The 22,472-nt window shown below is 38.5% G+C and overlaps 2 protein-coding genes across 5 annotated transcripts; both read left to right on the plus strand.

Moving 5' to 3' along the window:
* The first annotated feature begins 298 nt into the window (after positions 1–298).
* Positions 299–18,313, plus strand: LOC125006515 (natural resistance-associated macrophage protein 2-like). 4 transcript variants are annotated; one of them, XM_047582597.1, is made up of 17 exons: positions 299–448; positions 6,046–6,121; positions 7,745–7,881; positions 8,030–8,149; positions 9,221–9,340; positions 9,521–9,627; positions 9,720–9,790; positions 9,919–9,986; positions 10,069–10,224; positions 10,420–10,578; positions 10,664–10,750; positions 11,369–11,488; positions 11,581–11,730; positions 11,834–11,907; positions 12,418–12,571; positions 13,006–13,059; positions 16,134–18,313. In XM_047582597.1, the coding sequence occupies exons 2-17, from the start codon at positions 6,094–6,096 to the stop codon at positions 16,209–16,211; spliced, it is 1,683 nt and encodes a 560-aa protein (XP_047438553.1). In that variant the 5' UTR covers positions 299–448; positions 6,046–6,093; the 3' UTR covers positions 16,212–18,313. The 4 variants fall into 4 exon arrangements, with proteins under 4 accessions (XP_047438553.1, XP_047438554.1, XP_047438552.1 ...); XM_047582598.1 differs by lacking the exon at positions 299–448 and adding an exon at positions 1,485–2,157; XM_047582596.1 differs by lacking the exons at positions 299–448; positions 6,046–6,121 and adding an exon at positions 6,219–6,720 and having other exon boundaries at positions 16,140–18,313.
* Positions 18,314–19,496: 1,183 nt separating this feature from the next.
* cnpy2 (canopy FGF signaling regulator 2) lies at positions 19,497–22,256 on the plus strand. Its single transcript, XM_047582604.1, has 6 exons — positions 19,497–19,620; positions 19,779–19,885; positions 19,963–20,078; positions 20,513–20,710; positions 20,835–20,931; positions 21,041–22,256. Exons 2-6 carry the CDS (start codon positions 19,786–19,788, stop codon positions 21,082–21,084), a joined length of 555 nt encoding a protein of 184 aa, XP_047438560.1. The 5' UTR covers positions 19,497–19,620; positions 19,779–19,785; the 3' UTR covers positions 21,085–22,256.
* Positions 22,257–22,472: the final 216 nt, after the last annotated feature.

Genomic DNA, 22,472 nt, shown 5'->3' on the forward strand with positions numbered 1-22,472 from the left:
TTAAATTTCATTTGAATGATTTTATTCATTTACCGACTGTTCACTGTGCCTAATGGCCAGACTCAACTCTATGGCAAGCCATTTTAACATTTAAAAGTCAGACTGGATATGTGTTGCAGATATCTGTAATTCAGTTTTGCCTAGTCAAAAACAGCATTTCAGATATCCGCAACTCCACTCTTCCTATCCAAATGGCTTGCCATAGTACCATTGACTGTATCGGGGTTCACGTCTCATGAGTATTTACAACCAATCAAAAGAGTTTAGGGTTAATGCACATGCGCAGTGTACACTGACTCGACAGTTGACATGGAAAGATAGGACTTTACCGGATTTTAGCCTGATAACGTGCATACCTAGCTCCATTAAACAAATGGTGGCATTTTAAAGGAAAAGATAATAACCAAAATACAGCATTTGATTTTATCCTCCCATAAAATACATACAGGTAAGAGCGTTTTCATACTTTGACGAGGGTAAGGTGAACAGACCCGACCAGGCACCTATTACATTATGGAAAGTCGTTAGCTTCATGACACTTAGCAACGGTACATTCACAGCTACAGTGTTAGCGCTGTGAGGTTTATGTTGCGATTTTGTGTGAAGTGAGGCGTTATAATGTACACATCCTGAAGGACAACTAGCAGTTTCTTTCGTTTTTTAAGTTGCATCACCATGTAGCCGCTACACGATCCAGCGGACGAAAGGTCATTCATTATTTTGAGTTCAGCTCGGATTAGCGTCATACTACTCCTTATCATTTTCTGTGTACTAAAGCTGTTCTTGCGTTATAATATTGACTTCTACCAAGACTTGTTTGACTAGTTTGCCTAGTTTGCCGATACACTCAAATGCTAAATTTAGCCATCAACAGCGTTTGCTTTTGAGTGAGCTTATTAAAGTCAAGGTGTTGATTCACGTGTAAGAGCTCAAATCTAGTCATCAGTTGGTAGTTATTATGGTTGGCCATTAGAAATGATCGCTACAATTAAGCTGTTTTACAAGTCTTATTAAACTGAATGTAACAATATTACAGAAATTACCTGTTATACTTGAGAAATGATGTTATCTGAAGTGTTTGGGAAGTGTCAACACTTTAGCAACACGTATAAGAAATGGTTCTTGTAGAATTAAGAGCAATATTTTATTCATTCCTTTCATTCATTCATGCAGCTTTAAGCTATGTGTAATTAAGGTTCAACCCATCACAAGTAGGACAGTTCACCTAACAGCTATAATAAATATTCCTAAATCAACTAAGTCAAAATCAGTTATCTTTATAGGCTTAGTACACGAAGGATGAGCATATGTGAAGCAATGTGTTGCCCTGCTAGATGCCAAGGGAGTAGTTTGTGGGGGTCCTGGTGCTCAGTCAAGGCACCTCAGACATGGACATGGTGGGTACTGCAGCAATGACCCCACGGTCCCAAAGCAGCTGCTCACATGTAATTTTGTGATACAAATCTACCTTGAATCTGCCTACATATGAAATGTTACCTTCCTACTGACTGTCTCTTGTGACAGACGAGGCTGTTGTAAAAAGGAGGAACTGCCATGATAGTCATGCCACTGACAGACTTCTTGTCATTTGCATTGTAAAATAAACGTTGGTGGTAGCTCTTTCATTCAAATGCATACAGGAGTTGATTTGAATTTAACTTTAAACCACATATGCTTATTTATTTTGTGTATTTGTGATTATTAAGATCAGATCTGAGCTCTCTTAGATGTTGGTGGTCCTGCTCACTTAAAAATCTCAAAATATTATTTAGATGATTTGATTTTTGATCAGAACCTGTCTCTAACAATTCATTAATAATCCATGAACAAATATACGTAGTGAAGTCGGATTACAGCTTCAAATTTGTAACCTGTTTACTTTAGTGTTTACTTTCTTCTGACAGTGTCAATGTAATGTAGTCCACAAGAGTCACAGATTAAGGGGTGTTACATTGGAGATCGTTTGTCAGTTTGGGAGTTGTTGTAGATGTAGTGATAGTGGAAGCTGTTTCATGCCGATAAGTTTTCGTTAATGTTCTTTTAGACTTAGAGGGAAGTTGAGTGAACGGGTGACTAATTGTGCTTTCTTACTTTCTCATTTTAAATGGGATCTTCAAGTTTTACAGCATTTGATAATGTCAGCATGAATCATATGACGTGAGTAGATCTTTCCTGATGAACATCATATTGAAACTGTTATTCATTGTTGTTAAGGACATCATGTTGCTTCAGTTTTATTCAAGTTTTATCTCCTGGGAACCTTGGTCAGTCTGAATGTCTATTATCACCACATACAAGGTTGGCAACTTGACAAGATTAGTATTGATAGTAGAGTTACTCAATTTAGGACTGTAAACCAGGCCACACCAGGACCAGTACAGCACATAACAGCACGTGAGGCTCTACACAGATTTACAAGAGAAATGGTGACTAAATCAAGGCATGTTTGAGGCTTTTGCATATTTCTATTAGTGAGACAAATAATTAAAGTGTTGAGGTGAACAATTCAAAAACACAAAAGAAGAAACATGTAGGTGTTGACCTAGCCTCCAAATTTGCTAGATCTTAAACTGATCAAGTAACAGAGGTCACACAGAGGCCCCTCCCCTTAACCCATATGACCCAAAGGTCCCCACTAACAATATTCTGTTGCCCTCCTCCTGGACAGTGTCCATTCTCTGATGAGTCACAAATGTTTCCGAAGCAGAAGGGAGACCAACACAATATTAGGAAGGTGATCATAATGTTATGAGTCATAAACTTCTCAGTGCAGTGAAATTATAAGCCTATAAGATTGCAGCAAGGTTTATTATAAAGAAGTATAGGACTTGACCAACTGCTATTTGTAAAAAAAAAAAAAAAAAAAAAAGAGAAAACAGAAATGATGCCATCTACAGCTTCAACCAGGTGCCATTACCACGTTGTATAGTGGCAGAAACCAGGTGAAACAACTCTCTTTTCATTGTGTTTCTGGTGTGTTGAGTAACTGTGCCTGCTGACTGCGGCCACATGAGAACACATGACAAATAGGTCACAGTCAGAGATGGAGAAAATCAAAGTGTGCTGTGACCCAGTAATCAGTACCAGTCAGCTGTGGGCCGTATCCTGCCCCAAGACAGTTTCACAAGGCTGCTCACATGAATCATGAGACTCTGTAAATTAATTCTTTAAAATAAGTTTCCAATTTTTATTTCAGTCCAACTCTAATTTTTTTGTTAACAGGTGCAAAACAAACAATATTTAGTTAGCTGCATCCAAAATCTTTCTTTCTAAACCTACAAGAAACAACATACATCATTTTAAGAGGTGTGTAATTTTTATTTTCTTTGAATAGTTTACTTGTGACTGTTTCCCCTTGTGGGCTGTGTAAAAGTTATCTTCACCCAGAAACACAAACAGAGTTGTGCTGCTAACCGTGCAGAGCTTTGGTCGCGTAAGGGAGAATGGAGAGAAACCTGAGGGGCTCATTGTCGAAGGCACAAAAAAACAAAACACGCAATATTATCATTGCAGTATTATTAACAGCAGTATCCATCAATACACTACCCTATAGGAGATGGAAATGACCTTATTTTGATGATCTAGTTAGAAAATGCCAGTCATTCCCCACAGATGTAAACCTGATATCTTGTGAGAAAGCTGATTGATTTTCACATCACATTTTTTGACCAAAATTGTCTGGTAACTGTAACCAAAAGATAAGCAAAAAAAACAAACATTGAGTTGTTGCATTTTATGTAAAACAAAACAAAACAAAAAAACTGGTCTGCAAATCCTTCAGACCCTGAAACTGACACATTTTGAAAACATTGTTCATTTTGAGTTTGATGTCTACTGCACATTTTTTTTAAAAAAAATATGTGAGAGAGGTATTGTTTACTGAGGCTTCATCAACTCTTCCTTCTAGAATGCATAGCTGTTTGAGAATGATTTCTTTATTAAAGTGTTGTTAAGTGACAAGTTTTCACTTTCAAATTTCAGGTAGGATTTTAGCATATCAATAGTTCCCATGTTTTTTTTGTTTCACTATGTTCCAAAAATGTTTTTCAGTTTATGAACTCTGAGCTTGGAGTCCTATCTTGGATAGATAACAATAATAATAATAATAATGCATTTTATATGGCGCTTTTCCATTAGATGCTCAAAGCAATTGAACGCACTGTTCATTCACTCACACAGTCACACCCTGGTGGTGGTAAACTACCTTGGTAGTCACAGCTGCCCTGGGGCAGACTGACGGAAACATGGCTGCCAATTCACAGTTAATACTGGGAGAAAGGTGGGTTAAGTGTCTTGCCCATGGACACTATGGACAGACTAGGGATAAGACAGAATTAAACCACCAACCTTTATTGGACGACCACTCTACCTTCTCATCTGCTGCTGCCCACAATTTGCCCAGATTCGTCATCTGAATGGCAGCATGTGTTGCTCCAAACACACACACACACACACATACGCGCACACTTACTTGCCACTTTATTAGGTACACAGGTTAATTTGCTTGTTAACACAAATAGCTAATCAGCCAATCACATGGCTCGAAGGATCAGAATGGGGAAGAAGGGGGATTTGAGTTGGTATGGTGATATGGTTGTTGGTGGTGTGGTTGTTGGTGCCAGACAGGCTGGTCTGAGTATTTCAGAAACTGCTGATCTACTGGAATTTTCACACCCAACCATCTCAAGGGTTTACAGAGAATGGTCCAGAAAAGCTAAAGTGTCCAGTGAGCAGCAGCTATGTGGACGAAAATGCCTTGTTGATGTGTGGGGTCAGAGGAGAATGGGCAGACTGGTTCACGATGATAGAAAGGCAACAGTAACTCAAATAACCACTGGTTACAACCACGGAATGCAGAATACCATCTCTGAAAGCAACACGTCCAACCTTGAAGAAGATGGGCTACAGCAGCAAAAGACCACACCAGGTGCCACTCCTGTCAACTAAGAACAGGAAACTGAGACTACAGTTCTCACAGGCTCACTAAAATTGGACAATAGAAGATTGGAAATGTTGCCTGGTCTGATGAGTCTCAATTTCTGCTTTGACATTCGGATGGCAGGGTCCAAATTTGGCATAAACAACATGAAAGCATGGATCCATTTTGTCTTGTATCAAAGGTTCAGGCTGCTGGTGGTGGTCTAATGGTGTGGGGGATATTTTCTCGGCACATTTTGGGCCCCTTAGTACAAATTGAGAAATACCACACCTTACCTGAGTATTGCTGAACTCACTTGTTGAGTATTGAATGAACTTACACCAGAAAAGGCAGCAGTGGTTATTTGCGTTTCTACTTCGTGTGGTACAGTTTGAAGGGCTCTGATTCCATGCAGTGAACCATGTCCGCGTTTAATTCAGCACTGCTACTACTTTAATTTAAAGTTTAAATGATGTGCAAATCATCACATTCAGATTTGAGTTACATTTTACACAGACTTTTGGCGAAATCATTTGTTATAATATAATTACTCAAAATCAAAAGGAAAGTTCCAAGACACACTTTAATAACGCACATGCTGAGCTAGAGGAAGTGGCTTTGGAAACTATCGTCTGGAAACCTTGATGCCTCAGCATGTCTTTTGCCCCTTGTGATCCCACAGTCACGTGATTTCAGAAAGCCTGCACTCTCTCCGTCAGACATCGTGGTATTATAAAATTCACTTGCTTTGCCTGGCTGAGATTCTAGGTTTTTGGTCGCACGTTTCTTCTACCAGTACCACCAGTGTTTTGAGATAAGAGGAACCATCCTTGTACTGTATCCACTCTAGTGGAAGTGAAACCAGTGGTTTTCTCAATATTTCCTGTGTTCTTGCTAATGCAGTGTCCTTCTGACTTACCATCATGTTGCTTAGTCATTAGTATGACTTGTGACTTTTATATTTTCTTTTTGTGAATGAGGGAAGTAAAATTAAAATAGTTGCACAGTCATGTCTTGTGTTTGAATAACCTGCTAACCAGATTAGTTTTACACAGATTCTCACATTATAGAGGAGCCTGTTATTTTTCCTCACAAAGACTATGTAACGGTTGTTATCTTTTTTGCAGGGAGGCTGAAATTCATCCCTCAACTTTCCGGGGATCCTTCAGCTTGTGATGAATGTTGTGGATGACGCCCTGGAAGGTAACTGCTTATGATAGGTGAAATGTGACCCCAAGGCCCCTCCCCTCAACCCATAGGATCCAAAGGCCCCCACTAACAACATTATGTTACCAGACACCACAGGACACCCTCAGAAGACCCATGTCCACTCTCTAATGAGTCACAACTGTTTTGGACGCACAAGGGAGACCTACACAATATTAAACAAGTGGTTTTAATTTTGTGGCTGATTGGTGTATTTTGACATGCACAGACACTTGGCAGACTCTTGGTTTCTGTGGGCTTGTGGGTTCAGTGATGTGGGGAGATGCAGTTTTTATTTGGTCTTTGGTGTTAGTTTCAGCGCTCGTCCCAATCAGTGTGAGTCAAGGGCGGGTCTTGTGCTTCATTGACATCCTCCTCCGCATGTGCGGTTTGTTAGCTGTCCCTACTTCTCTTTATTGGCTTAATTTTTAGATGAACAAGACGTCTGAGTGTCGTTGTGACATCTAAGAACAAAAAAAGAAAACCTGACTTGGGCTGTGTCATATAAAAGCAGAGATCTTGTTAGGCAACAGTGGACTCTGAGACCAGCAGTGAGTTGGAGATGACAGAAAGAACGAACGAAAAGTCCAGACTCAGTGAGTAGTTTATTCATACCATTTGTGGCAGTAACTAAGTATAATTTTCAGGAATGCTAAATCCTAATTAAAGGCCTGGGCTAGTTTCTGTGCGTTCTTTTTTTTTTTTTTTTTTTTTTAAACATAAAAGGTGTTTTTATGTAATATTGCTCTTTTGCTGTCTTCTCATAAAATGTTTTAGTGGGTCTGTAACGTTCTGTTGTTGACTGAGCAAAAACAATGAAATGCATTGAATTTCTGTTTGCTTATCAGCACTGAGGTTTATATGTCTGATCTTAAAAGTGAATACTGTTCTTTTATTTATGACATTTTTTAATTTCTTTTTTAATAAAGTTGTAAATCCTTGAGAAATGTCTTAGTAATCTGAAACTTATCTATTCTTTTTTAATTAAAATATTTTTATGGAGTAAATGCTGTTAATTTTCTTTAATACTGGTTTAAGACAAACTTGTACAACCAAAGAAAAGTCATTGGGTGACACCTTCCTTTCTCTTCTTTTGTTTTTGAAATCACATTTGAAGTAGAGGTTTAGGATTTGTTGGAAAAACATCAGGTGAAAAAAGTAATAAGTGTTTGTTGACCACATTATATTTCTTTCCATCCTCTGTGCACTAGAAATCCAACTCTACTTACTGTTTTATGAACGTATGGATTGAGGAAGGCATTTCGTCGCCCACCTTTTATTTATTGTGCAGGTGACTCAGTGGTAATGATCATGCCACGTCTCCAACATTCAGCAGTAACCCTGAGGAAAAGATAAAGATGACTGTTGCATGATAAGGGATGACAGAAAGCATGTCACTGTATTCATCAGACATATGTTGACTCTTCCAATACAACTATTTTTTGTAATGTACAAGCAACAAAGTTCTGAAATGGTCAAGTGTGGTCAGTTTATTAGTTGAAAAGGTTTCACGTTTCATATTGCTCTTTTGCTGATAATGGGAATGTGAACAGCATTAGTCTGCCTCTTCTCTGACCACTAATGATGGTCCTTGTGTTTTTCTGTCTGTGGTTTTGCTAGAGGACTCCCCTCAAGAGAATGGAGTCCAGACCAACCAATACAGCGCCATCTCTCCTCCTGCCTCACCCGAGGCACAGGACGAACCTTTCTCCACATACTTTGAGGAGAAGGTGCAAATTCCAGAGAGTGTCAACCAGGTAACCCATCATACAACCACTGTTTCATGTGATGTGAGCAGAAAAACAGAGATGGGATAGCTTATTTTGTTTGTGTATCATGCAAATGAAAACACATGCATTAATAATGCAATAATAATAATACAATCTTCCTGGCTCTTCCTTTCAGGTCTTCAGCTTCCGTAAACTCTGGGCCTTCACTGGACCAGGGTTTTTGATGAGCATTGCTTATTTGGATCCAGGGAACATCGAGTCCGACTTGCAGTCTGGAGCTGTAGCTGGGTTTAAGGTGATGAATAAGATACACACTAGCTCTTTTAACATTTTTCATTCCTTTGAACTTTTTCCCCAACAACTGAGTATTCAGCGTAGCTGCATATTGTGTAATCTTCCTGGAACCTTTATGTTTTATTCACACCATCAATACAAATAGCTGTATTAAGAGGTATTAGCCAGCTGGCGGTTGGTATAGCAACGCCTTTTACCTCTGTTCCATAAACAACATGTTGTATATAGGATGAGTGATGCCTGGACTTTACAGTCCATCCACATCTGCGTTTGTTAATTTTTTAAGGCTGATATTTTACAAGGCTTAACAGTGTTTTCAGTGGTGCTCGCTGGTTCTTCATTCACATGTTCTGCAAACTCAGCATACACTTACAAGACAATGTTCCTCTTGTACTGAGACAGAAAAAAGTCAATTTGAAAAATGCTTCTAAAATGAAGTAGTAAGAACTACAGTCATTCTCATTTCCTTCAGACTACGAGCTGTGAGAGCTATAGCCGGATTTCCATGCGCGCCCTACCTCTACACCGCCCCACTAGCTTTTTTTAACTACCATTTCCATTGCTTAGCAGCGACCCCCCCCCCCCCCCAGTTTTGCAGGCTTTAGCCACACCCACGCTTGTTGCTACTAGCACCAGAGGGCTATACAGTAAAGTTATGTTCCAACAACCAGTGAACGAAAGAAAACAACCGTTATGCAGTTATGAACTTTCAAGCAGAGCACAATGAACGTAATAATAAATAAACTGCATCAATGGTGTAATGGGTTCAACGCAAAACTGCCAGCGCTCCCTGGTCCGCCCACCTTCTAACAATGGAAATAGCGATTTAAAGGGGGCGGTGCAGAGCAGTGTGGAGGTAGGCTGTGTATGGAAATCCGGCTTATGTCAAAGTTGCTTGTTTCAAAACCTAACCTATTTAGGGAAGTGGTTCTACAGATTTGTGTTGTTCTCTTAACCCTGATACACGCTGTATAAAGGTCTCTGGCTTTCTATGAAAATGTTACTGTTTTGTTTTGAATGATCAATAGACGATGCATACAATAACTGTGCTAGTGTTGTCTTTCTTTCCCAGCTCCTATGGGTGCTCCTGGTGGCCACCATTATCGGGCTGCTGTTACAGAGGTTGGCTGCTCGCCTCGGGGTTGTCACAGGGATGCACCTGGCTGAAGTCTGCAACCGCCAGTATCGCCCTGTGAGCTTTCCCCACTCTCATAACACATTAACTCGTTGCCTGGAGCTTTAATTGAAACATGATTTTTATTTCATAATCTATTCTATGTATTGTTGGCGGTCAAAGAAATACAATTCTGCTAAATGGTATTATCTGTGTTATTCCAGTGACATCTGTAATTGTTTTTTGTTTTTTTTTCAGGTTCCTCGGATCATCCTCTGGCTGATGGTCGAACTGGCCATTATTGGCTCAGACATGCAGGAGGTCATTGGCTGCGCCATAGCTCTCAATCTTCTCTCAGTGGGCAGGTAACAAGTTCAAAGCTTGCCCGTGAAATTGTACAGTTTTACAGAAAGTCCTGTGGCAAATTATTGACAAAAATTTTTTTTTTGTCCTCCAGGATCCCGTTGTGGGGAGGTGTTCTCATCACCATCATAGACACATTTGTGTTCCTGTTTTTAGACAAATACGGTATGAGATTCTTCTTTATAGATATACAACTGCTGTTATCAATATTGCATCCTGGTGTGTGTGTTTACATATACATATATATATATATATATATATATGCGCATGTGTTCTATTTTCTATCTGTGTAGGTCTGAGGAAACTTGAAGCTTTCTTTGGCTTTCTGATCACTGTAATGGCTGTTAGTTTTGGTTATGAGGTAAGGCTCCCTCACATCTCCAGCAAAATTCAAGTGTTTTGTAGCCGATTGAAACATTTGACTCTGTAATGTCTGCCTTTAGTACGTGTTGGTGAAGCCAAACCAAGGGGAGCTGCTAAAGGGGATGTTTGTACCCTATTGTGCCGACTGTGGTCCAGCCCAGCTGGAGCAGGCAGTTGGGATCGTAGGTGCTGTCATCATGCCTCACAACATCTACCTGCACTCTGCACTGGTCAAGGTTAGAAACACGGACTAAATACTAGATGCAGTCTGCTGGCTGACAGTACATTTTCCTAACTCTACCACATTCTAATGTCATTTTGAAAATGTCTGGATCACATCCAGTAAAAATAACATTCCTGTAAGAAAAATTAAACTTGGAGCAGATTTGAGCACTGATCACAGTTGAGCACTTTTCTCTATTTTCCCTCAGTCTCGGGACATTGATCGCAAAAATAAGAAGGATGTAAAGGAAGCCAACAAGTACTTCTTTATTGAGTCAACAGTCGCTCTGTTTGTCTCCTTCCTCATCAACGTCTTTGTTGTCGCAGTCTTTGCTCAGGCCTTCTATAATAAAACTAATATGGATGTGGTGAGTACACGGATTGAACATGTGCTATACTGAAGACTGATGAAGCTTTGGTGTTATTTAATTGGTCTTAATTGTGTTTTTGCAGAATGCTATGTGCAATTCAACTGGCAGTCCTCACACAGATCTGTTCCCTTTAAACAACAGCACACTGGAGGTGGACATTTACAAAGGGGTACGGATCAACACTCCAACAATAAAACCTGTTTTTACAAGGACCCCTCTAGTACTGTTTACATGCTCCATACTCAGAAATAACAGTATAATAACAGAGAAGAGAGAAAGAGAGTTAGTTTTAGGAAACTTTAAAACCACGGACAAGAGAAGTAAATATTGTTAGCAGGATAGAAAGAACAAGAAAAAGGCCAGTGTTTATCCAACAGGTAAAGCGCATTAAATTAGCTGCTTTAAAATGAATGTGGCTTCGGGCTGAATTTGAGCTGAGCACACTGCCCTACTGTCACTCAATCACTTTTATTCACATGTAGCAGCTGTTCTGTAAGATCCACGTCCTCTTGGAGCTGATTCAGCTCCAGCGGCCACTGGTTTTAATGTTGTGCCTGAGTAACACTGTATCGGCAACACTGTGTTTGTGGATTATGGGACCTGAAAGACCTTGTTGATGCAGAATATATATACAAAATATTCCTTTAACCTTGGATTCACCTTAAAACAGAACCCATTCCTCCACCTCTTTGTTAATAATTAGTTCATGAAAGTTAATAATTGCCGCTACTAGGATCAAACAAAAGGATCAATAGCTAGATCATGTTCTGTTGATGTGTCTGTTCAGGGAGTGGTGCTGGGCTGTTTCTTTGGCCCTGCAGCTCTCTACATCTGGGCTATAGGGATTCTGGCAGCTGGACAGAGCTCCACCATGACAGGCACTTACTCCGGGCAGTTTGTGATGGAGGTAAGAATACCTTGTTGCTGCAGGTGTAGCGCTACTCTAGATTAAAAAAGGAAACAAGTGTGTATATAACCTTGTCTGCTTATTTGCTTAAGGGTTTCCTGAACCTACGGTGGTCTCGTTTTGCACGGGTGCTGCTGACCCGCTCCATTGCCATCACGCCTACACTGCTGGTGGCCATTTTCCAGGATGTTCAGCATCTCACAGGGATGAATGACTTCCTGAATGTGCTTCAAAGCTTGCAGGTCAGGACTCATTATCAAGAACATTTAAGCAGTTTGTTTTATTTGTGTGTAATACATAACGTTAAATACAATATTTACTGAGATTTCTCTTTTCATCCAACAGCTTCCATTTGCTCTGATCCCAATCCTGACTTTCACCAGTCTGACATCCATAATGAACGACTTCGCCAATGGATTGTGAGTACAGTAATATCATTTAATAATAGTTTTCTTCCTTCTTTGAGTTCTATTAACTGAATAAAATTTGCTACTAGAAGGTAAAATGTTCGGACAGTTAATTTACAGAATAATTATCTACAACACTGAGACTTTGATGCCGGTCTGAAAAACTTCAAAGCTTCTCTGACCACTGCATGAGATCTCAAAATAGGGAACAGATGGGACGGATGCCAAGAAACAATTGATTTAAATGCAGCTCATCCTCTCAAGTCGTCTACACAGAAAGATTTATTTTCAGGAGGCTGTATTTCTAAAAGGATCATTTTTTATGCTTTTATAGATGAATCAAGAGTTATATTTATTATTTTTTTTATGTTTTACACTTTTAGTTGTTATTCTTATAAAAGTTCTGTGTTTTTGTTTAAGAGAGCAAAGTGACCGGAGTTAAATTCCTTGTCTCTGCACAAATACTTGGCCAGTAAAGCTGAGTCTGATGTCAAATCGAATGTCTTTTTTTTTTTTTTTTAGGGTGTGGAAGATTTCTGGAGGCATCATCATCCTGGTGGTCTGTGCAATCAACATGTACTTTGTGGTGGTTTATGTGACGGCGCTGGACAGCATGGCGTTGTATGTTTCTGCTGCTCTCCTCTCCATACTCTACCTGTGCTTTGTGATCTACCTGGTGAGTGACATTACTGAAACATTTTACTCTCATTTTTACCTTCAGTGACGTGGCTCTTTGGTAGCTTTTCTGAAACCCTCACGTACCAATAAGCAGGTTGAACAAGCAGTCAACTCTGATTGACAAATGTTGATGGAGCTTCAATAACATGATTTAAGAAAGGTTAAATAAAGAGAAGAACCTCCATTTGAAATCCAGTGTAACAATGTGGGACCATAACAGCAAAAATTAAAACACAAACTGAAATGGAAAAAGAGTTAATGGTGTGTATATAATTGCCATGAGTTGGTCAGGTTTTAATTGAGAACTTAACTGTGTACTTCCGTATTTCTGTTTACAGTATGTAACTGATCGTTAAGGGAAAAAATACACCATGCAATAGTGTATTTTTTCCAAAGTGTCCTGAGATGTTGCTCTGCTCTCGTTGTCTGCAGGCATGGCACTGTCTGGTTGCCCTGGGAGTTTCCTGTCTGGACTTTGGCAGCAGGGTAAGCAATCGACCTGCTGTGTTGATAGAGGAGCAGTCTGAGTACGACTCCTAGAGCTGAGCACGACAATAACCACCAGCATTTGTCTTTCCTCTGGGAGAGAGACCTGTACACAACCAGGACTTTTCAGGCTCCTGGAGGGTCTTGAACGCACAGTTTATTTTTGCTAATGTGACATGTTTATTTTGTGTAGGACTGGATATCTGATTTTGTTGCTTTTTACATTCTCACATATATTAATACTAACGCAACCTATTACATGCCAGCACTGAGAAAAAGATCATCAGATAATTGCTGTTTAGAATGAATATCTGTGTCCTTTGTGAACAGGTTCACTCATTAGGAAAATATTCAAAAACTAAACATACACCTGTGGCACTAGGAGAACAAATCACATGACATTAGTTGGTTTATTTGACCGTCACTCTTTGAGTGAGCTCAAAAACACACTGCTCTCTGAGCTCGTCTTCACGTCACTGTCTACATCATTTCCTTACACTAGCTGATGTGAAGACAGGTCCAGACTTGGTTCTCATTTTATGGAAGTTTTCGCCCAGTCTACCTCAGTGTGTTATTCATCTCTGTGTAGCTAATCACTTTGAATCACTGGATTTCTACATCTTAATATAATTATTAAGTCAGCAGTGTGTCCTAAAAAGCTCCGCATGATATCCAGCCCTAAGTGTGTGAAAAGAACATTTGGTTACAGGTTGTTGTTTTCGTTACATGTCATACATATATCATTATTCTTCCTTTTTCACGTTTATGGAGGCCCTGTCGACATTTTGTTCCGCACAACTCTAGAGTGGACGTCCAGTCAAGTCAGTGAGAAAAGAAATATGGTTTTAAACGTAGACTGTAAAATCATCAAATCAGTTTTAAAAGGGTCACCATTACTCTGTGAAGGTGTCATTTCTAAAAGCGGTATTAGTCTGCCTCATGAAAGCTCCCGCAATAATGTGATTGAGACGCTGCTGGTGCATGAAATTCATTCCAAGAAGTGAACCTTTACCTGACTGTGGCTTTGTCCTCAGAGCCTATTATAGTGCCTCAATAATCAGGATGCCAGAGAGAGAGGATGTTCACCAGCTAAATGGAGTATAGTAGTTTTTTTTTTTTTTTTTTTAGCAGAGCGTAGGAGATGTTAAATTTCCTCTTGGCTGACAGAGATTTGGTGGATGTGAGGAAATGATTACCTCTTTTGTTGTTGTTGTTGTTTCATTTTACCATGAAACCAACTTTAACCTCTTTAAAACATTTGTTTTTATAGCTTTGGGATATGTTAATAAATAAATAATTGATAATGGAAAAATATTGTAACTATATGTTCTGTTACAATACATATGGTCCTAATGTTTGAAAGAAAATCATTTGAAGCTATTAACACTGCTGTGCAGGGAAATGTTTATGTGTTGGATTAAATAATAATTCAGTTAGATTCATAGATGCTTCTCTGAGGGCTTCATAGTCTTTTCAGGACTTCCATCCTCTCTGAACCCTCAGAAGAAGAAGAAGAAGAAATCATTTTGTCAATTAAAGTCAGTTAATTGAAGCCCTCCCAATGTTTACTGTCAGAGTTTATTCCACTAAATCTAAGTCATGGTATAATTCATAGTCATGGGCAGTGGATATGATTTTTTTCCCCTTTATTTCTGTACCTGAGCATATTTGTTTTTTAGTCAGGCTGTTTTTTTGATATATGTTCTTCTGTTCTTTTGTATCAACAATAAACTTATATTTTACTGTAGCTTTTTAAAGTCTACAGGGCTTCAAACCAGAATCCAGGTCAAAGTAAATATCACATGGTCAATAGATACATTTCATGGAGTTTATTTAGTACCAGCGCACGGCAAACACTTTTCACTCTCTGTAGCAAAACACAGAGAATGTAAGTGAACAGTCAAGACAAGTCTGCAAGTTTAAAATGAGCGGAGCAATTCCCAAGTGAGACGCACATATTAAGAAATAAGAGTTACATAGACACAATAAAGCTCTCAGGTTCTTTCAGAAGTTACAGTATTGTCAAATGTTCATCTTATAGAGTGGTGTGTCTTTGGTTTAGAGTTCTCAAATGCTTTTATGAAGTTTCTCAAGGTTTTCTTTACATTTTTCAGGCAGCTGTGAGTTCATACAATGTCATGAATTCCTCACTGCTGAAAAAAACCCCATGTCAAACCACATCACTGCTGTTACATAGAAAAGTTCACTGTAGTAGCCTCCACAATCATTTCTGCTGTCTGTTCATTAATCCTTGGTAAATCTCACCATGTGTCCTAAATAAATATGGATTATGGATATATGGACATTTGTTGGTGTCTTCTGTCTCTGATGAAAAAAAAAAAAGGGCTCGTGACTAGTGTGTTTGTAATAGTGAGGTAACCAGAAATTATAGGACAAAAAAGAATTACGAGTAATTCTACTATTTTTCTAATTATAATAAAATGCTTAAAATATCTACATGATTTGAATTTTAATTGTAAAAATGTTCACGTAACTTGCCTGATTCTATAGCCTAATTAAGTTTCACTTACTGTCATTATTAACTGTTAAATTAATCTTTAAGCTCTAAAATATCAGACAGTCCTCTCTCCTGGGTTAAGGCGTCAAAGCGTTAGCGTTTACCTGATGGCTAGGCAGTAAAAATGCTCTTTTTCAGGACTTTCCAGGATTAAATGAGGAAAGTTGAGGTTTGGAAACTAACACTTTGAGCCAAGGTGAGCCCCCGTCAATGAATCCATCATGATCAAACAGTCATATTCAAACTGGGAGCTGATTGGGCTCCGTTCAACACTTAACACAACACAACATGCCACTCATAAAATGAGCAGCGGCAACACAAATGCTTTCACAAGACGTGACGTCATTAATGTAGTTTGTGTTTTCATGTAAGCAGAGGAAGGTCAGACTATATAACTAGAACTATTTGCCTTTAAATATTTAATTCAGTTGAAAAATCACAAATGATGACAAAATTTAGGTTTATGACTGACGAAATTAAACTTGTCTGAATTATATTCATGATGATGACGTTGTTCCACTAAAACTTCCATGTGGCCTCTCCCCCTCTCTCTCAGATGCAGATGGGAGTGTCCCGCCACACAGACATTTACTTACTGAACGACATGGACACAGATATGGTGGTGGAGAGATGACGGGCCTGAGTCGCCGCTGGACCCCTGACCTGAAGCCTGGCACCACCGAAGCTCAGCCAGTATGTTTCATCTTCTCCTCTCTGTGCCTAATGTTCCTTTTTTTTAAGTGACCTTATAATGCACCCACAGTCAGTCTCAGATAGTTTTAAATGTAATTCAAATAAATATTCAGAGAAATATCAGTTAATTATCTGGCCTCCGTTAGAAGTCTGATGTGGCCATGACAAAAATAAACTACTAAATCAGTGGTAGTTGCCAACCAAACACTTCAGTGATGGAGCAATCGTAATAAGGTGACTATATGGAAACACTGTTTTGTCAGTGGCACACTAGTTTGGATGTCCATATTGTCGCATACTAAGGGCTCTTCTTTTATATATAGTTTTTATACACATATTTTTTTAACTTCTTAACTTTCTTCTTTCTGTTTACTGGAATAGAGCTTAGAAAAAAGGAGACAAAGTGACAACTACAGGGTAGAAAAGCTAGTCTGAGCTGCATGATCCATGTGTCATACTGTGATTTTTATATATTTGTTCAGGACAAAGTGTCATTCTGTTTAATAACATTAATTTTGACTTTAGAATTTGCCATAATATATTTAATATATAGATAATGCTATAAAAATATAAACATGGTATTTCTGTGTCATTGGTCACACCTTGTGCCCGTGTTTTATATTACGTAATGTAGAATGGCAGTTTTATGTCACTCTCTCTGTGTTACAGACACATAAAGTATTTAAGAGTATCTTTTGCTCCTGTAGATGTACACATCTGTTGATAAAAAAAATTAAAAAAGTTAATTAAAATTAAAAGTTAATTAAATTAAAAGATCAGTGGATTCCTCACTGCAGTGGATTTTAGTAATTTTGCAGAACATATTTACATTCCTGTTTTATTAAAACTTATCCGATTATTCTTTATTTCAGTTTTTCTTTCTTTCTAAAAATCCCTTCTCAGTTAAATTTTGGCCAGTTTTGTTTTTTTATGATCTGTTTATTTGCATGTATCCTATCATCTTTTCATAGTATGTTGTTTTAGGACAAATTGTACTTGGTGTAAAGGTTTTGTTTTCTTTTTCTTTTTTATTTATTTGTTTTGTTTAGTTTTTTTTTTTTTTTTTGATTTGCCAAAGTGTGCCAAAATTATGGTATGTTCAAAGCTCTCCTTTGTTTCTGGGAAACATGTCCATAGAGTGGGAAAAAAAAGTGGTTTCAGTGTTGGGAAATGTATCATGAGTCGCTGCATGAAACCTGCTCCCAGGATTTCCCATGTCCTGGAGAGTGTTTTTATAACCGGTGCGTCAGGGGAGTTTGAAATGATATAAAACTTAACAGTTAACTCTTAACAGAGACAAATGTTGGCTTCACAACGAGTGCTATTGTGGCAAGTTTTGAACAAACTTTGATACTTGCTTATCTCCTGGACTGCGTCGTTAGCTTTAGCTAGAACGGTGTTACAAAGACTTTTCCAGATGATGTCATATAGAGACACTAGAAACATAGAAACTTAGTCCAACTTAAAACACTTTAGAAGGATGATATGGTTGATCAGTCATAGCTTTCCCTTGACCAAATATCAAACTGCACTTGTACTGTGTCGTGGACCCAGTGCCTCGTATTCACCAATGTGCCTCTTTTATAGGATCTCACTATTTAATAGAAACAAACCTGCACATAAACAAATGGCCCAAGGTGTAACTTAAAACATTGTGTTAAGTTTCTGGATTAACTTTTTTTTTTTTAGAGGACCATGAACAAAATAACATAAGACAAGCAAAGCAAAGCTAAACAGACAGCAGCTGTTTTATTGAGTGATGTCTTATGCAACATTCACTGAACAAATCCCAACACTAGCGACATGTTTTTGAATGTAGTCGGGCGCGTATTTCCGTTTGACGCTGGCAGTGTTAGAAACTTGTTTCTAGGTAGCTACAGTTTTTTTTTTACACTGCTGCATCGACTGTTGCATCTTGAAGTTCTATGAAGAATATTTGAATATGGTATCCCCTGTCAGAGACCATGTTTTGGTTTCATGTCCAGACAGAGAACTTAACTATTGTAAGTAGTTTCTGAATTAAAGAAGTGTGTTTTCTGCCAATTTGTCTTCTGTGGTCTTTTATTTCTTAATATTACTGAATAAAAAAATCTTTTCAAAATTGTCTTCTTTTAATGAACACGAAGAAGAAGCTCATCCCTCACCTGTTTATGAAGGCGCTTTTCATGAATATCTATTACTCACTCTAAGGTGCTTTTATTGCCTATCATTCTTTTTATTGCGTATCCCTCATAAACACGCTGCGTGACTTTAGTTCAGCTCACACTGTTTGAGGAAATCTATGCGTTTATGTCATTTTAGTTTATTAACTCAAACTATTTCAGCATAATATGATAAACAGTCTAATGCAAGAAAAGGGCCATTCATTGAAATTCTAACTAATACATATTTTACACTTGTATGTAGCATTGCTCCATAGATTTCTTTCTCACTCAAGTTGTGATGTGACATTTAAACACACACCTTGCAAGTTAAAACTTAACATTAAATGACTTCATACTCAGATTATCAGTGATGGCATTGTCAATTCATTTTCTGCAGCCATTGTAACTCAACTATAACTTTAAACAGACATTTATTTGCTGCTATCTACCAAGACCATAAACTCTTATTGAATTAAATGTCACTAAAATTAAAAAAGTGTATCTGTGTTGCTTTTCCTGTATGACTCAAAAGCACAAGGCAGATCAGACCCTTTTGCAAGACTAAAAACAGGAAAGCGAGATATTTTTTGTTTTTTCATTTTGTATGGCTTTCTGCAAGGACTATGTGTACAGTATAATATAAAATGTGTAAAATTGCACATGTCATTATTGTTAAAGCATCATTATTTACTGTACTTTGGATATAAGGAATAAGGATGCAAATTTGTGATTATTAACCTCTTGCTCTAGCTCTACAGTATCTATGAAGTAATTTTTTAATCAAAAAATATCTCTATTTTAAGTTGCTTAAATATTTAATAAGACAGACTTTTTTGTGTGTCACCAGTGTTCAAGGAAATTCTTTTTTGGGGAATTATTATTATTATCTAATCATATGTGTTATGGCTGTTTTTTTTAATTGTTTTTTTTTCTTTGTAAATTGTAAACTCCCCTTTAAGTCAGCCTCTTGTTAGCATGCTACAAATCGTTAGCCTTCTATGGTGTGAATGGTTACCATAGGGACGCCGTTGAGCGCTTCGGGGTTTCGGGCTGAGCTCATTGGAATCTTCCCGGCCACGCGGGGGAGCTCTCCGAGTCTCGAGTTGGCTCCACTTCCCGTCCACCAGCTCCGTTGCTACGTCACCACATTTGACGGGACTGTGATGGGAGCTTGTGGAGGAGAGCTGAGGAAGAAACTGGAAACATGTAAGCTGAATTAAAAGTTCAACTAACTCTGTCAACGTGTCCGCATGTCTGTCTTTTTTATCGCTAGTGGAAGATTGTGGTTGTGAGAAGATTGTGAGAGAAGTTACGGTGTGCTTTTTACCCGACAACCCGTGTGATGATGAAACGTGTGTTTCTAGATTCAAAATGAGAGAAGCTGTTCTCCTGCTGACGCACTGTGTGGTTCTGTGTCTCCTCCTGAGCTTCAGCCAGGCGGCCAGACAAGGACAGGACATCAGATGTGGAGGTATGGGACAAATATTTAATTCGTACGGTCTGCACGCAGAGAACTCCTAACGTGTCTGTGACCTGCTGCCCTCTCAGCCTGCAGGGCTCTGGTAGATGAAATGGAGTGGGCCATCTCCCAGATCGATCCCAAGAAGATGATCCAGACTGGATCCTTTAGGATCAACCCAGACGGCAGCCAGTCCATCAGAGAGGTGAGGCGTAGGAAAGCTCAGCCACGTAGTAAAACATGGACCTCGTCTTGTAGATCCCAGTAACCTCATTTTTTCTATTTTGTTTGTGTTATTTAGAGATTAATCACACCAGAGCAAATATGTGTGATCTTTGGAGAATTTGTACATAGCTGTAGTATATTTTTGGCTCATACCTTATGATCAGTTAAGTCCTTAAGAGCATTTGATCACTTGAATAATGATCAACACCCAAGTTTCTCAAATGATTTCAAGGTAGTTATAATTTTAAGATGTGTTTTCATATAATCGCATGCTGACTCTGTGATGCTGAGTTGCTCCGAGCACTGTGATGAGCATGCATTCTGCTGCAGGACAGATAATCACATGGTCTGCAAAGAAACCGCAGGTCCTTATTAATTAATTTGGGCTTTTTTCATGCCCTTTAATGTTTCCAGGTCCCTCTGGCGCGTTCTGAGGGAAACCTTCTGGATTTGATGGAAAATGTGTGCGAGAGGATGCAGGACTACGGTGAACGCACAGATTCTGCCACAAACAGGAAGTCTTACGTCAGGATCAAGTCTCGGAGCGGTGAGGCCATGGACCTCTCAGAGGCCACACTGGATTCAAGAGTTACATCCAGCTTAAAATTTGCAGTGAGTACACAGAACAATTTGATCACTATACATTTCACACAGAAGTCCTTACATGTCTCGAGATTAACAGTCGGAAATCCAAAGTGTGCAGCTCATAACCAGTTTTCCTGACTTATTTATGCAGTGTGAAACAATTGTTGAACAGCACGAAGATGAAGTCATTGAATTCTTCGCTCACGAAACAGACAACGTTAAAGACAAACTGTGCAGCAAGAGGACAGGTATGTTTTCACTCAACAAGCCTGTTATGTAAGTTATTCATGCATTATTGAACATTTCTGTCATTCCACCACAGTAACTCACTGTTTCCCTGTCCTGTGTGCTCTGCAGACCTATGTGATCACGCTCTAAAAATGCCCCGTGATGAACTTTGATATCCTCCCACCATAGCCGACGTCTCCTCAGCTGAAACGGAGGTGACGTTAGCGCTGTAATGTTTCCAGTCGTCACATCTCACCTGTTTGTGTCAGGGCTGTATTATTCGTGTGATCAGGTACCATGTAAAGACCACTTTGCTATTTTTTTGACTTCATCTCATATTCGTTGGTCATTTGTTCACATACAGTAAATTATTATTCATTTAAAATTATTATTCTTGGCCAGTTTAAAACAAAACTGTGAAACAGCAAAAATGAGGCTTGGCTTTTACAGTAGATACAGGATTTCTAACACCAGTGAGATCAGGTTGAATATAGTGAAGTGGTCCTGAGGTCCATATCAATGCACAGTGGAAAAACTCTCTTCCAAAGCTAAGTGGAAGTGTGCTAATAGCAGATAGGCTTCTTTTATTCACAATGAATTGATATTTATACTGCCTGCTCTCCAGTGAAGGTATTATTTGATGCCACATTACACTTTACAGTTACGCTACATTCTAGCTTTAGAAGAGAGTTTTTTCAAATAACAGGTGTCTCTGATTATTCCTTTAAATAAAACTGAAAAGTTAACAGCCACAATTTAAAGAAACGTCATGTAAAATCAGATAAACAAAAAATTTAGGATTTGAGTTAAATTACTACTGTGATAGAAATGATAATGATAACAAACGTTTACAAAGGTAGTTTCAAATTATTTTGAAGCCGATCCCTCTCCATCCTCAGTGTTGTTTATTATTATTGTAAAATGAATAGTTGAAACAGGTTAAAGTTTCTGAATCTGTTTGGTCAGTACGGATCATGTCTGGAAAAGATGAGCTTCTCCACATGCCGCACTAACAATCCACAGCCTGCGCTCACTTTTGATAAAACACTACCAAAACCTGTTCTTCTTATAATATGTACAGAGATTATCTGAATATGAGCATCGGGATTATAGTAAACCTTAGTTTTGCTGGCAGTCTAATAAAACTGAATTCTTGTGTAATCCCACTAGAGTGTGCTGTAGTCCACAATAATTATTGTAATAAACACATTGGTCCATTTGCTGTACTGTAGACATATCAGGAAGTCTTTGTGGTGCCGTTTATGTAAAAACAAAATGAATTTACTATGTTGCAAATATTCTCCTGAAATTTTCATTTTTATATAAACTTTGTATGTTTTCTCAATCTGTTGTGTCCTCAATCAGTGGAAATATGTTTGTACAACATCAGCACAACTTAAAATTGTGATTTTTCAACCGTACGCCAGAGAACTTCAGTCATAAAAGACTTACATCATCATTTGGTGTCCCTGAAACATTTTATACGACTACATTCAGATTAGCTTTCATAGCAGCATCTCTTGTTCTGCTCATGAAAATGACTAAAGGAACAATTCGGGAA

The sequence above is a fragment of the Mugil cephalus genome, chromosome 4 (assembly GCF_022458985.1).
Source record: "Mugil cephalus isolate CIBA_MC_2020 chromosome 4, CIBA_Mcephalus_1.1, whole genome shotgun sequence".
In the NCBI taxonomy this organism is placed as follows: Eukaryota; Metazoa; Chordata; class Actinopteri; order Mugiliformes; family Mugilidae; genus Mugil; species Mugil cephalus.

Coding starts and splice junctions, on each gene's coding strand:
- LOC125006515 (XM_047582595.1), top strand. CDS start 6,687: ATGACAGAAAGAACGAACGAAAAGTCCAGACTCA. Junction 10,751..11,368: donor AGGTGGACATTTACAAAGGG/GTACGGATCAAC, acceptor GTGTCTGTTCAG/GGAGTGGTGCTGGGCTGTTT. Junction 13,060..16,133: donor GTCTGGACTTTGGCAGCAGG/GTAAGCAATCGA, acceptor CCTCTCTCTCAG/ATGCAGATGGGAGTGTCCCG.
- cnpy2 (XM_047582604.1), top strand. CDS start 19,786: ATGAGAGAAGCTGTTCTCCTGCTGACGCACTGTGTGGTTCTGTGTCTC. Junction 20,079..20,512: donor GCAGCCAGTCCATCAGAGAG/GTGAGGCGTAGG, acceptor TAATGTTTCCAG/GTCCCTCTGGCGCGTTCTGA. Junction 20,711..20,834: donor CATCCAGCTTAAAATTTGCA/GTGAGTACACAG, acceptor TTATTTATGCAG/TGTGAAACAATTGTTGAACA.